The sequence below is a fragment of the Diabrotica virgifera genome, chromosome 3 (genome assembly GCF_917563875.1).
Source record: "Diabrotica virgifera virgifera chromosome 3, PGI_DIABVI_V3a".
In the NCBI taxonomy this organism is placed as follows: domain Eukaryota; kingdom Metazoa; phylum Arthropoda; class Insecta; order Coleoptera; family Chrysomelidae; genus Diabrotica; species Diabrotica virgifera.
Window position 1 is genome coordinate 245,406,685 of NC_065445.1, and position 16,186 is coordinate 245,422,870.

Here is a 16,186-nt window from a genome sequence, read left to right on the forward strand (position 1 = left end):
AAAGGAACAAAACCCCCATAAATTTTTTACGTAAATATATTGAAAAAGAAGCCGCATCTCGATAAAAACTGGTTTATCGAAAAAATAATAGGAGGTAACAAAAGTTTTAAAAACGTTGTGTTACGCATACTTTGACCAGCTTTTTGGTGGCGTGGATAATAAAGTGTGGATTCAAAACATGCCATATTTCTATAATAGATACAAAATATTGCTGCTATTTGGAGAATACAATGAGATCATCACATTTTGAATGTATCAATATACCATATAAAAGTTAGTAAAATAATTTTTTTACCTAAATTGTATAAAATATTTAATTCTGTCGAACAATAATGCCCAAATGCCCTGATAGTAAAAACTAATATTTTAATTTTTTTATCTTAATTTCTCATGTATGCCAGTCCTGTCCTGAATTTTGTTTGCTTCTCAAGAATTTCTTTACCTTTGTTTGACTTTGACAATTAATTTCCTTATTCCTCTTGTTTGTTGGTAACACTGGCTGGCTGTCACTATTCAAGATGGCGAAAGCCAGCTTGCAGTCGTAGAGTTCAATGAATTTTTTAATTTTTTACAATTTTAATTTTATTTTAGAGAAACAAAATCTGTCAAATTTCAATGTCGTGATATTAATTTAGTGTCCAAGCATTCGAAGTGTTAATCAACCAAATAGCCAACTCTAATTAATGAGAAAATCGACCCAAAAATAATAAAACTAAAACTATTTACCTGTCAAAATTGAAGAATTTGAAAATACCTCTTTATTCCTAGAATTGCTCAGACACCCAGGTAAATTTTATAGAAACTAATAGCAATAGTATTACATATCTGAAGAAGTAAACTTCTTCCTGAAACACATAAATAATGGAAGCTATGCAATATGAAATGGCTCGCAATATGACTCTATTATTCTTTTTTGAACGATTGTTGGACAAAGGAGAGCCTAGGACTCTACACGACTTGAGTTGCCAATTCGGCTCAAAGGGTTTTACGAAAGAGATGAGGCAGATTGCTGGTGGTAGTCAAAGTGGGCTCAAGAAATTTTTGACACAGTACCCTTCCCTATTTTGTATGGATGGTGACTATGTTACTGTTAACACTTTCCAAACTTGCAGCAGCAGAGATAGTCCAGGTAAGATTTTCCACTTTTCTATTTTGTTAGTTGCTAAGTTAATCTTCGATCCAGTTATTTGTCACCTGTTGCTAATAATGATTATTCATCAATTATCATAATACACCTGAACATGTTTTATGTAAGAAATGTTTTATATATGGTAAAACGATATACATACAGAAAAAATATAGAAAAACACCTTTAAAAATATGTTAAATCTGTAATGTTTTAATCATAGCTACATAAATGTGTACTGCCTGTTCTTACTTATTGTTCTTAAACATGGACGTTTACAAAAGCAAACATAGACAAAATCACTAACATGCAAAGAGCAATAGAAAGACAAATGTTGCACATAAGACTAATGGAGAAAAAGAGAAACGAGTGGATAAGGGAGAAAACCAAAGTGAGAGATATCAAGAAGCATGTGTGCTCTAGGTGGATGACTGTAGTGACAGACAGAGAAGAATGGCAGAGGATTGGGGAGGCCTATGTCCAAAGATGGACCTAAGAAGCCTAATTAGATAGACAGAGACACAAAAATGCAGAATTTTGTAGAAATAATACTTTCTCCCATTCTTTTTACCCTATCAAGGTGTCGGATTTGGGCTAGCTGTTTTAATTTCCATCCACCCATCTCTTCCATTCTTTTCTATTTCCTGCCTTTTTTTCCAATTCCTCAAGTGATTTTTGTTGTCACTTTTCCAGCCCCTACTACTTGCTGTATCCATTTCTTTCTGGGTCTGCCTCTTTTTCTTTTTATGATGTTCTTTGCTTTGTGGCCTTTTCTTGTAATTCTGTTGGGTGGCATCCTCATCAGATGCCCATTCTAGTTCATTTGTCTCTGCCATTTTATTCATTGTTGGTTCTTGGTTGGCCATTCTCCTATTATAGTCGGTTCGCTAAACTCAGACACAACTGGCTAGTGATTTTAGCAAGTAATTTTGCCAATTTGGTAAAATTGATAAAAAAAAATTACTAAATAGTTAATAATTACTAAATAGTTGGTAATTGTGGCAAAATTGGCAAAAAACAAAAAAAAATCACAGACTAAAATCACTAGCCAGTTGTGTCTGAGTTTAGCGAACCGACTATAGTCTCGTTTCTTAATCCTTAATCTATCCCATTTTGTCTTTCCAACTATCCTTCTGAGGTGTCTAATATCCATTCTGTTGTGTTTTTCCAGAATTGCCCAGTTTTCACTTGCATAGAGCACAGTCGTAGTACTATTGTGTTATACAGGGTGTCCCGAAAAGATTGGTCACAAATTATACTACACATTCTGGGGTCAAAAATAGTTCGATTGAACCCAACTTACCTTAGTACAAATGTGCTCATAAAAAAAGTTACAGTCCTTTAAAGTTACAAAATGAAAATCGATTTTTATTCAATATATCGAAAACTATTAGAGATTTTTTATTGAAAATGGACATGTATTATTCTTGTGGCAGGAGCATCTTAAAACAAAATTATAGTGAAGTTTGTCCACCCCATAAAAATTTTATGGGGGTTTTGTTCCCTTACACCCTCCCAAACTTTTGTGTTCGTTCCAATTAATTCATTATTGTAATACCATTAGTTAAACACAACGTTTTTAAAACATTTTTGCCTCTTAGTATTTTTTCGATAATCCAGTTTTTATCGAGATGCGGCTTCTTTTTTAATATATTTGCATAAAAATTTTATGGGGGTTTTGTTCCTTTAAAGCCCCCAAACGTTTGTGTACGTTTCAATTAAACTATTATTGTGGTACCATTAGTTAAATACAGTGTTTTTAAAACTTTTTTGTCTCTTAGTCTTTTTTTGACAAGTCACCTTTTATCGAGATGTGGCTTCTTTTTCAAAATATACCTAAAAATGCAAATTATAAATAAATTTTCAGATTATTAGAGATAGTGCAAACACTCCTGACCATGGAGCTGCGTGAAGGCGGATTCAAAATTCATGTAAAGGCCACTGCGCCGTGGTCACGAGTGTTTGCACTATCTCTAACAGGTCTCTATAATTGTACTTAATCATATACAAATACGTGGTGGATTCGACAAATATTCAAAATATGTCGATAAACACTGGCTTATCGAAAAAGTACTAAGAGGCAAAAAAGTTTTAAAAACATACACAAAAGTTTGGGGGGGTTTAAAGGAACAAAACCCCCATAAAATTTTTATGGGGTGCACAAATTTCACTTTAATTTTTTTATAAGATGTTGCTGCCATAAGAATGCCACATGTCCATTTTCAATAAAAGATCTCTAAGAGTTTTCGATATATGAAAAAAAATCGATTTTCATTTTGTAACTTCAAAGGGCTGTAACTTTTTTTGTGTGCACTATTGTATATAGGTAAGTGAGGTTCAATCAACTTATTTTTGACCCCAGAATCGGTGGTATAATTTATGACCAATCTTTTCGGGACACCCTGTATATTTCTATTCTTATCTCTTGTGTAAGTTATCTTTTTCCCAGTATCGAAGCTAACACATTAGTATAACTTGTTTGATTTCTTTGCTCTATTTATTTCTCAGTCTATCTTTCCATTGTTAGTAATTATTCTTCTCAAGTATTCATAAGTTGTAACTATTTCCAGAGGGACCTCAGACGTTCGGATACAATTAGCATCTCTTTGCAAAGACAATGACGTCAACTTTGCAAAGTAACAAGACACTTACTCAACACACACACTACACATTACACCTGAGTTAGTGATAAGTTATACAATTACATGGCTAAAGGTTCTAGTTCTAAACCAAGGCCAGAATCAGAGAAAGAGAAAAAAAACTATTTCCAATTCTGAGTTTATATATTTTACCTTTATTTCATTATCTTCTTTGCTAGTGATTACCATTATCTTACTAATTTCCTCGTTTATTTCCATTCTTACTTCTTTATATGTTTTACCCACATATCCATTGGTTTCCGCATTTTATTCTCGGAATTTGCTACTAATACTATGTCATTCTACATTAAGGACTCTATTGTTACCCCTTGTAATCTATGGTGTCCTATTATTGTCTGTAGTTGGTTGGTTCTTACTCTATTGTTTCTTGTTTGAATTTCAATTTGTTCATTACTATTATGAATAGCAAGGGGCAGGGCTGAGATCTCCTTGTACATTCTATAATTTTTATTTTTATCATTGTATTTAACACATTTATTTTCCTCAAGCATTTCCCTATAATTTGTCTTTCTATCATGTCAAATGCTGTCTTTCTATCATGTCAAATGCTGCTCTTAGGTCTATGGATGCTAATACTAGTTTTTCTCTGTGTTTATGCTTCTTTCCATTAGGTTCCTAATGATGTATAATGTTGACCTCTGATTTTTAACAAAACTTAGAATAGACCAGGGCCCATCTGTAAAAATATTAGTACATTTGGACGTTGAGAGGTGACTCAAATTTTTTTGCAGAAATTGCTTGAAAATAAATCAAATAATAATATTTGAGTTATCCTCCCTCTCAAAAAGGTCCGGAACATTGTTTAAATAATCAAAATGTCAAAAAATTAAGGAAAAATTCGATTTTTTTCTTTGTTTTTTGATTATAACTTTAAAAGTATTCATTTCCGAGAAAAGTTGTACTAACATAAAAGTTGCATAATTAAATTTCCTACAATATAGAATTGGTTACAAATTTAAAAAATAGTCACCCTTGTTGCAAAATAGCAATAATTGTGAAAAAAACATACAAAAACAAGTATTCGTATTTTACGTTTTTCAACCATTTATGCTACACTTGGGACCTTCATATTTCATCCTGAAAAACTTTATGATACAGTAAAATAATACTGTAAATTTCATTAAGATCAGTTCAATAGATTTTGCAAAATTAATTTTGCAATCCGGCTTTCGTAAAAAAAATTCATTTTTTCAAAATGTTACAGGACTGAAAATAAAGCAGATAGCAAGTTGAAATTTTTTTGCTTATAGAAGTGTACTGTACCTTTCATCTGCAATTTTGAAAAATTAAAATCGATTAACACCACGGCGTCAGGATTTTTTTTAAATAAACATTAATTATTGGTGCTATGCGCAGGACAGCGGATAGTTTGCTCTGATTGGGCATTCCAATGACCTTTGATAATGATTGATACATTTTAATTTTTATTACATTTCGATATAAATAAATAAATTTGTTTATTGCAAAATAAAAACACCTACTCTATCCTTTGAAATAACACTTTTATTAGCAAAAACTTTCTTTGTTCATATATTTTAACTTAAATAATAAAAGTTTATTATTTTTAAACATATGCAATTGTTTAAACAATATTTCACAAACAATAATAAAATTAGTTTGATTTTTGTGGAATTAAAATATTAAAATACAACAAAATATAGAGTAAGAAAATAATATATTATATAAAGATTGGAAGAAATTTTGGTGGAAATCAACTTGTGTGAATCGAACACCGCTGTCCTGCGCGTAGCACCAAAATTATTTTTTATTTCAAAAATTTTCTGACGCCGTGATAATTAATCGATTTTAATTTTGAAAATTGCAAATGAAAGGTACAGTAAACTTCTATAAGTAAAAAAAAATTCAACTTGCTATCTGCTTTATTTTCAGTCCTGTAACATTTTGAAAAAATGAATTTTTTTTGCGACAGCTGGATTGCAAAATTTATTTAGCAAAATCTATTAAACCGATCTTAAAGAAATTTACAGTGCTGTTTTACTGTATCATAAAGTTTTTCTGGGTGAAATATGAAGGTCCTAAGTGTAGCATAAATGGTTGATAAACGTAAAATGCGAATACTTGTTTTTGTATGGTTTTTTCGCAAATATTGCTATTTTGAAACTAGGGTGACTATTTTTTAAATTTTTAACCAATTCTATATTGTAGGAAATTTAATTACGCAACTTTTATGTTAGTACAACTTTTCTCGGAAATCAATACTTTTAAAGTTATAATCAAAAAACGAAGAAAAATATCGAATTTTTCCTTCAATTTTTGACATTTTGATTATTTAAACAATGTTCCGGACCTTTTTGAGAGGGAGGATAATTCAAATATTATTATTTGATTTATTTTCAAGCAATTTCTGCAAAAAAATTTGAGTCACCTCTCAACGTCCATCTCAAAACAGATGCGCCCTGGACTAGAACATCATGCCCTTCATTTAATTCATTAATCTCATTGTTTCTGATTCTCCATGTGCCATCTTCTTCTTACACCGGGTCATATACTTTTCTCAGTGTTTTTCTCATGAATGTAGAGTTGGGCTACATCTTTTTTTATAATTACCCAGGTTTCACAACCATGGGTTACTATGGATCTAATTAATTTGCTGTAAATAGTCATTTTAGTTCTTTTGTCTAATAATTTCGATGCCATCAATCTTTCATTAGCATAGTATGTATAATTCCTACTGAAAATATGTGCATTAACTTCATTACTTACGGAGTTCTTTTGATTAATGTCTGTGCTAAAATATGTGAAGACATCCACCCCCAACCTCCAATCTATTTTCCAATGCAACAAGTGCAATGGTGTAGTTGTCTAATGAGATATTATTTTCATTGTCAGGTGTTCTCTTATTGGTCATGTACCTTGTTTTAATTAAAGTTGTGATTAATTGCATTGTCATTAAATATAGTAGATAAAAGAAATGCTACAAGGAAGTAGTTTCACAACCATAGTATACTCATAGTTTAATACATTTATATTACTTCTTTTGTCTTTTGGCTTTAGAAGCTTTATTAATCATAAAAGTGGTAGATTAGTAGTAATTAGGCTGCATGGTCTTGCATGTAAAATTTCGTATAAATTGTCTTAAAAAAAAGCATAAAAAACAACTACTATTTTAAATTGGTTCTAAATCTCACAACTTTGTTTTAATTGCATCACATAATAAATCATTTAATGTGTAAATCAGTCGATCCTTTTGTAGTTTATCTGTACTATGGTAGAATAAACTAGATTATACTATACCTACCTCTAGATCCAATCTGCTAGAGTCCTATAGCGCGATAATCATTAGGCATAGGCTGCGAAACATTTGGGGCCCTTACGATTAATGCCTGAGGACTCAAATCAACAAGCAATTAAACTTTTTATATTTTGAGCCTTTTTAAATTTTGATAATTGCAAAATAAAGTGAAGCAAAAATTAAATGCTTGAACTGGTCTTTGCCTGAAGTTATTGAACAGAAAGTAGGAAATTTTCAAAGATATTTTCAAAGAATGTCCCGAAATGTCAAAGTGCACTTGTGAAGAGCGAAATGTTTGTGGCACAGTAGTTTTCATGGTTTTATTATCAAACACGTTTTCTTTTGAATTTGTGAACTAATCATGTATTATTGTATTCAATAATACATATATGATTCCATTCCATATCTATGACATAACTTGTGAAAACATATTGATAATTCGAATGAGAAAATTGAAAGGCAGTGTTAATAATAATAATAGTTTACAAATAGATTAAATAAAAAATATAAACATTTATGTTTTAAACACAAAATGGAGTTCATTTAAAAATATATGGACTGGTTTACATAATGGTGATACATAATTTAAGATACATAATAATTTGAACATGTGAATCATAATTTCGTACATTTACTAAGAGGTCATTTTATACCTAAAAAGGTAATTTATGCTAGATAATAATTTTTGATGATCTACAATATAGGTACACAACAAAGATAAAACTTGAAGGCCTGCAGTATGATTCAACAAGGTATCTGTGCCAGAAAAAAAATAAGAGAAAACTGAAAAAAAAAATTCAAATATCTTAAGAAAGAAAGAAGTGAAGGAAAAATGCGAAAAAAAGAAAAAGAAATACAAGTGTTGAATAAGACACAACAAGCATAAGTCAGTAATAAATGAAACATGCTCTTGTAAGAAGAATAAATATGGGGGAAGGGGTAGCATTTAATTATCTCATTTATTATTAAATCTACGAGATAAATGTGCATAAACAAATGCAGAGAATTATATTTTATAAAATTTTGATCTCTTTAATTTTTTTGCAAAAACAATATTTCAGGTCTTAGGTTCTTTTTGCATATGGCTTGCTGCTGATGACGTCAGCATCTTGGGTTCATTCATGCACAAAAAATCAAAGATATCAAAATTGTATAAAATGTAATTCTCTCCATTTTTGTTTATGTACATTTATGTCGTAAAGTTAATAATAAACGAAGATAATTCAATAATTATACTTAGTCACTATTTTTTCCTTAACTCGGAAAATATCGACCGCACGAAAAAACTTGCAAGGAAGATATTGTAGGAAATCGCAATTGCAACAATTTAAGTCCTTACTGTTTTGTAGGAAAGTTGAAATTGACTGAGATATTGGGCAGTCTTTAACAGGTTGACTGTTAGCCTCTTTTTACCTGCATTGCCAAAGAGTCATTTGAGTACCATATATGGTACTTAGTCCAGAAGATAAACTCAAATGTTGAGGGCCAAATTTGGTACTCGGTATAACTTAAAAAGCTAACAAATAAAAATCGTCATGGCCTCATGGGTGAACACGCTCTAGAAGAGCTGCAGCATAAATGACAAGTTAACTGTGTACCACTTTTGGTACTCGTGGTAGTCAACCTGTTAAAATCAAGATGGCGGCTAATGTAACGGTGGAATTCAGTCGCGGTTTTAAACTTTCACTATTATCCACCTGAAGGTTACAATAATAAAATTGGAGGCAGCTCGCCAAATGTAATGGGTGGAATGCATAAAACGTAGTATCTGCTAATGCTTCAAGTATATACTATATTTTTGAAGTTTTTACTACACTTATAATGCATTTACTTTCATCCATATTTACCAGATACATAGAAGAATGTACCACCTTTTGAAGTATTTGCTTTTGCTAGTTTAGTAGTATTTGCTTCAGTTCAAGTGAAGTTGGTGGATGAACGACTTCAACGTAGTTGTTTCTTTGTTACAAAATGGCAGCACTTATGAATGTGCGTCGTAGAAAAATCTACAAACTAGTAAAAAGATACTTAATTTTTGGGGTCATTCTTTTATCAAATAAAATTTGATAATTCTCAAGAAGATTAACAAATAACAATTGTTCATTTTTATCCTCGCGTAACTATTTTGTCGCTTCGGAATCTGGAGTCACTAATTTTTACTCATGTACAATAATTAGGTACGTAAAAATGTGAATTCACAAATCACAAGCACATGGAACACTAGAACACGATTGGTGTGATGCGAACAAGGCTGGCGCTACGCTTAGTAGTAGATATTTCAGGTCAGTAGTAGGTACTTCTGTTGTGTAGTATGTTTTTCTCAACAAAGCACATACTTTTATGTAAAAGAAAATTCTACAAAGTAGATACTATTTGCTGAAGCAACAGCATCTACTACGTTTTATGCATTCCACCCAATGATGCAAGGTTCATCATCATCATCAAGGTTTTTCATTCCAGATAGAATTTTTGCCGCTCTTACTTAGAGATCTCTGTTTCCATATTGCGGTGAATCCCTCCACACAACGTGTGTTGTCAAAGTTTGTTATATGACTTGGCTTTCATTACAATTTTTTTCCACTCATAGCTTTCATTACAATTTTTTTCCACTCATTTCAATATGTGCATAGTTCCCTCCAGTTTGTTACTTACAGGATTTTTATATTTCTCATGACCTGCTCCTCCTATCTCCCTCTGGGTCTTCTCCTTTGTCTTTCAGTTTCTGGCTTCCCTCTGTTGATCTTCTTAGTGAGTAGGTCGTTTTTCCTTCTCTCTATGTGTCCCAGCCTTCTCAGTCTCTGCTCTTTAATAAAGCTAATTATATCTTCTCCCTTCATTATGTCTCTTAGTTCATGATTCATTCTTCTTCTCATTTCTCCATTTTCCATTCTTATCGGGCCCATAATCCGTCTGAAGATTTTCCTTTCGAACATTCTTAATTTTTCTTCATCTTTTTCTGTGAGACACATTGTCTCAGCTGCGTATGTAACTACTGGTCTGATTGCAACTCTATATTTTCAGTTTTGTATTTCTGGATAAGTTCTTTTTCTTCATTACCGTATGATATCTCCAGTATGTTTTTTTACCTGCTAGTATTTGCTCCGTTACTTCTTCACTTCTCTTGTTTTGGCCATTCTTTTTTACTCCCAAATATTTAAATTGTTGAATTCTTTCAAACGTGTAGTTTTCTATCATGATTTCTCTCGTTCTGTTCTCTTCTAGACCAGAGTAGATATTTTGTTTTTTCTTCGTTAATTTGTAGACCTGTTTTCCTGGCTTCCTTTGCCAGGATTGTTACTGCTTCTTTTAATATTTCCTTGTCTCTTCCCATAAGAATTATATCATCTGCATATGCGACTATTTATGTTTAGGATTAAGCTATAGTTTATTCCTTTATAATGATGCAAGGTTATGACGAAATAACTCAACTAGAATTGCAACTTTACTATTTAGTCCATGTGGTGAGACCTCTCCCGTCTGAAAAACATTGCTAATTCGGTTTCTCTGCGGATTCATATTCAAAAATGTCCCCTTTAAACAAATCTGAAGGGTGCCGGACGGAATTTTTGGACAGAAATTGTTTAAACAATTTTTTTAAACAAATACATAAGATCACCTTTTATTGTTCCAAAAAATATATTTTTAGGTTTTTTGGGTCATTCTAAACAAGAAAAGTATCTTGTGATTTTTCTCAAAAATTGACAGTTTTCGAGTAATAGGCGAGTTAAAATCTAAAAAATGCGAAAATACGCATTTTCGTGGCTTAAAAACTCATATTTAAATTAGTATTTTTAAGGGTGCCAATATCTTGGATTAAAGTTTAAACATTCCTTTTCAAGATTCCGAAGAGTGATCGGGTCTAACTTCAATTTAGACCGTAGTTTTTTAATTGTTAATTATGCGTGTCCATCCGGTTTTTTGCCGGTGCAAAAGATTCAAAAATCTCCTATTTTCCTCCGAAAAATATTTTTTCTAGATTCTTTGGGACATTCTAAATAAAATAAGTTTCTTGACATTTTTCTCAAAAGTTAATAGTTTTAAAGTTATAATCAATTTAAAATCCGAAAAATGACAAAAAAACACATTTTCGCATTTTAAATCGCTTATAACTTTAAAACTAGTAACTTTTGAGAAACATGTCCAGAAACTTATTTTATTTAGAATGTCCCAAAGAATCTAGAAAAAATATTTTTCGGAGGAAAATAGGACATTTTTGAAAATAGTGCGCGCCGCACCGGCAAAAAACCGGATGGACACGCATAATTAACAATTAAAAAACTACGGTCTAAATTGAAGTTAGACCCGATCACTCTTCGGAATCTTGAAAAGGAATGTTTAAACTTTAATCCAAGTTATTGGCACCCTTAAAAATACTAATTTAAATATGAGTTTTTAAGCCTCAAAAATGCGCATTTTAGAATTTTTTAGATTTTAAATGGCCTATAACTCAAAAACCGTCAATTTTTGAGAAAAATCACAAGATATTTTTCTTGTTTAGAATGACCCAAAAAACCTAAAAATATATTTTTTGGAGCAATAAAAGGTGATCTTATGTATTTGTTTAAAAAAATTGTTTAAACAATTTCTGCCCAAAAATTCCGTCCGGCACCCTTCAGATTTGTTTAAAGGGGACATTTTTGAATATGAATCCGCAGAGAAACCGAATTAGAAATGTTTTTCAGACGGGAGCGGTCTCACCACATGGCCTAATTAACCGTTTTGTTAAATTGTTGATATTTTGCATTGTTGTAAATTTATGCAGTTTATCAGTCTAACTATGTACGATCAGAAATAATGTTCTACTAAAAAAACTTTTTCTTTACTTGAAAAAACTATAATGACGAAGATTTTAACCTCAATGTAATCTAGGTGGCAATAATTGTTGACAAGTAAGCCAAATAATATAATAAATGCAACCTGTGCTTTACTGAGCGTTTCTTCAATGCTCTACATTTCGGTAATGTCAAACAAATATTATAAATTTTTGTTTCGCAAACATCTAAAAATTCATAATGAGTAAAATGACTTTCTTAAATGCAATGCCACCTCCCGCATTGTTGATTGTCGCTTGCGAATATCATTTCAACCTTGACCAAACAAGTTCGCTTCTTGTCTCTGTAGAATTTGTTCGTTTCGTTTAACTGCAATAATTTTTTTTATGTTGTCAAGTATTTCACAAGTAAAAAAATAATTTATGCGCATAATACATATGTAAATATTGGCATGTAAGTGCGATGTAGGTATTTTTTAAATAAGTGTTGTCACTCTGGAGATATTTGCTACCAAATTATATTTGTTTTGTCGTGAATTAATATACATAAATATATGTTACAACTACAACGGAGTATACCCTAGTTTTTTCTCTTTTTTCTTTTTTCCACCTACAGGCTTAGTCTGTTTGTATTTTAATTTACATTTTTCTTCCTCCTTTGGCTTTTTGGCATCATAAACCGAATGGGTCTTGGTCTGTCTGGCTATGTCCTTCAATTCAGACCTCTCTTACGCCCTTCTCCTTCATTCTCTTACATTCATAGTTTTCAGGTCGTCTACAACTTCATCGAACCATTGAGTTTTGGCCTTCCATTTTTTCGTCTTTCTATCGGCTTCAATTGTAATATTTTCTTTGTTGTTTTTGTATCTTCTTGTCTCTGGACAAATCCTAGCCATGACAGTCTTTGACTTTTCACATATCTTACAATATCGTATCCTTCATAATTCATTAATTTCGTCGTTTTTATCTACATTACTCCGTTTTATTTTATTATTTTATTGTATTAATAGCAGAAAGAAGTGAAGAATTACAAAGAATGATGGAAGAACTAGATAGAGAATCGACAAAGATAGGACTGAAGATGAATTACAGTAAAACAAAAACCATGACCAATCAACAAGAAGAACTAGTAATTACAGTGGCACAAACAAGAATAGAACAAGTAAAAGAGTATATACAGGGTGTCCCGAAAAGATTGGTCATAAATTATACCACACATTCTGGGGTCAAAAATAGTTCGATTGAACCTAACTTACCTTAGTACAAATGTGCTCATAAAAGAAGTTACAGCCCTTTAAGGTTACAAAATGAGAATCGATTTTTTTCAATATATCGAAAACTATTAGAGATTTTTTATTGAAAATGGACGTGTATCATTCTAATCGCAGGAGCATCTTAAAACAAAATTATAGTGAAGTTTGTCCACCCCATTAAAATTTTATGGGGCTTTTGTTCCCTTCAACCCCCCCAAACTTTTGTGTACGTTCCAATTAATTCATTATTGTGGTACCATTAGTTAAACACAACGTTTTTAAAACTTTTTTGCCTCTTACTATTTTTTCGATAATCCAGTTTTTTTTGAGATGCCGCTTCTTTTTTAATATATTGACATAAAAATTTTATGGGGTTTTGTTCCTTTAAAGCCCCCAAATGTTTGTGTACGTTCCAATTAAGCTATTCTTGTGGTACCATTAGTTAAACACAGTGTTTTTAAAACTTTTTGCCTCTTAGTCTTTTTTTGACAAGTCACCACTTATCGAGATGTGACTTATTTTTCAAAATATACCTAAAAATGCAAATTATAAATAAATTTTCAGATTATTAATAGGTCTCTATAAACGTACTTAACCATACACAAATATGTGGTGGATTCGACAAATATTCAAAATATGTCGATAAAAACTGGCTTATCGAAAAAGTACTAGGAGGCAAAAAAGTTTTAAAAACATTGTGTTTAACTAATGGTGCCACAATAATAATTTAATTGGAACGTACACAAAAGTTTGGGGGGGTTTAAAAGAACAAAACCCCCATAAAATTTTTATGGGGTGCACAAATTTCACTTTAATTTTTTTTTAAGATGTTGCCGCCATAAGAATGCCACATGTCCATTTTCAATAAAAAATCTCTAAGAGTTTTCGATATATGAAAAAAAAATCGATTTTCATTTTGTAACTTAAAAGGGCTGTAACTTTTTTTGTGTGCACTATTGTATATAGGTAAGTGAGGTTCAATCAACCTATTTTTTACCCCAGAATCTTTGGTATAATTTATGACCAATCTTTTCGGGACACCCTGTATATCTAGGACAAACCACTAGATTAAATAAAGAAAATCAGACCGAAGAAATAAAGAGAAGAATAAGATTGGCCTGGGCATCATTCGGAAAACTGTCTTATATTCTAAAGAACAGAAAATACCCGCAATACCTAACATAGTATGATAGAATTGATCCAAAAGATGGCATAACCCAGACATCCAAAGTGAAAGTTATCCTCCAACACCAAATTGTTCTATATGGTCCACATAATGTTCAAAAAAAAGTCACACCATTTTGAGCGTCGGGCTAGGGGGGGAGAGGGGGGAGAAATCGGTAAATTCGTAGTTTTTTTACGTTTTTCGTCAATATTTCTAAAACTGTGCGGTTTAGCATGAACAACCTTCTATACAAAAATGTTCTACATTGAATTTGAAATAAAAAATGTCCTATGCATAATCCTTCTAAAATGAACGGTTCCAAAGTTACGGAGGTAGTATAGTATAATTGGTCCAAAAAAAGGCCAACATCCAAAATAAAAGTTTTCCTCCTACACCAAATTGTTTTATATGGTCTACATATGGTTCAGTAAAAAGTTACACCATTTTGAGCGTCCGGTTTGGGGAGGGGGGGGGGATGGGGGAGAAGTCAGTAAATTAGTAGTTTTTTAAGTTTTTCGTCAATATTTCTAAAACTATACTTTAGCGTAAACAATGTTCTATACAAAAATGTTCTACATAAAATTTAAAACAAAAAAGGTCCCATACATAATTGTTATAAAATCAACGGTTCCAGAGTTACGGAGGGTGAAAAGTGGAGGTTTTCGATACTTTTTATATTTTATGGGCACTTGATGATGATTTGGGTGGTCGGTCAGGTTGACGTTTCTTCAAGGGCTTATGACTGACATACCATCGGCCACTGAAATAGCAAATTTGATTTATAAAACACAATCCTGTTAAAGAAAATCAGTAGGAAATTGCCCAAAAAATATAAAAAGTATCGAAAACCTCCACTTTTCACCCTCCGTAACTCTGGAACTGTTGATTTTATAACAATTATGTGCACAACCTTTTTTGTTTTAAATTTTATGTAGAACATTTTTGTATAGAACATTGTTTACGTTAAAGCATAGTTTTAGAAATATTGACGAAAAACGTAAAAAAACTACTAATGTACCGACTTCTTCCACATCTTCCCCCCAAACCGGACTCTCAAAATGGTGTAACTTTTGTCTGAACAATATGTGGACCATATAGAACAATTTGGTGTTGGAGTAAAACTTCTACTTTAGATGTTTAGGTTAGGCCTTTTTTGGGACCAATTATACTATACTACCTCAGTAACTTTGAAACCGTTCATTTTAGAAGGATTATGCATAGGGCCTTTTTTATTTCAAATTTAATGTAGAACATTTTTGTATAGAATGTTGTTTATGCTAAATCGTACAGTTTTAGAAATATTTACGAAAAACCTAAAAAACTACGAATTTACCGATTTCTCCCCCCCTCTCCCCCCCAAACCCGACGCTCAAAATGGTGTGACTTTTTTCTGAACATTATGTGGACCATATAGAACAATTTGGTGTTGGAGGATAACTTTTACTTTGGATGTCTGGGTTTGGGTCTAGTTATACCATACTAAAAACAAGAGTCTTCAATCAATGTATACTCCCTGTTTTAATATATGGCCCTCAGACATGGACGTTTACAAAAGAGAATATGGAAAAAATAGCAAAGACAGAAAGATCCATGGAAAGACAAATGCTGAACATTAAATATCAGACAGGAAAAGAAACGAATGGATCCGTAACAAAACAAAAGTGAAAGATGTCTCTACCCAAGTAGCAAAGCTTAAATGGAAGTTCGCCGGACACACCCTACGGCAGAAGGATGAAAGATGGACTAAGATGATTATATATTGGTGACCGTGGAACCACAAACGAAAAAGGGGAAGGCCACAGATGCAATGGTCAGATGACCCGAAGAAACACACTGGGTCAAAATGGATGCAAATTGCTTAAGATAAAGAGGCATGGAAGAAGGAAGAGGAGGCCTATATCCAAGGATGGATGTTTAGGGCTGATTAGATAGATAGATTAGACTCCGTTTTAACCCAC

At 32.0% G+C, this 16,186-nt stretch overlaps 1 protein-coding gene across 1 annotated transcript in view; it reads left to right on the forward strand.

Annotated features, from left to right (window-relative positions):
- The first annotated feature begins 499 nt into the window (after positions 1-499).
- Positions 500-16,186, forward strand: part of LOC114328693 (uncharacterized) — a 111,303-nt gene continuing 95,616 nt past the window's right edge. The window contains exon 1 of the mRNA XM_050646010.1: positions 500-1,129. Coding sequence (XP_050501967.1) covers positions 862-1,129 — 268 coding nt within the window. The 5' untranslated portion in view covers positions 500-861. The remainder of the gene's footprint in view (positions 1,130-16,186) is intronic.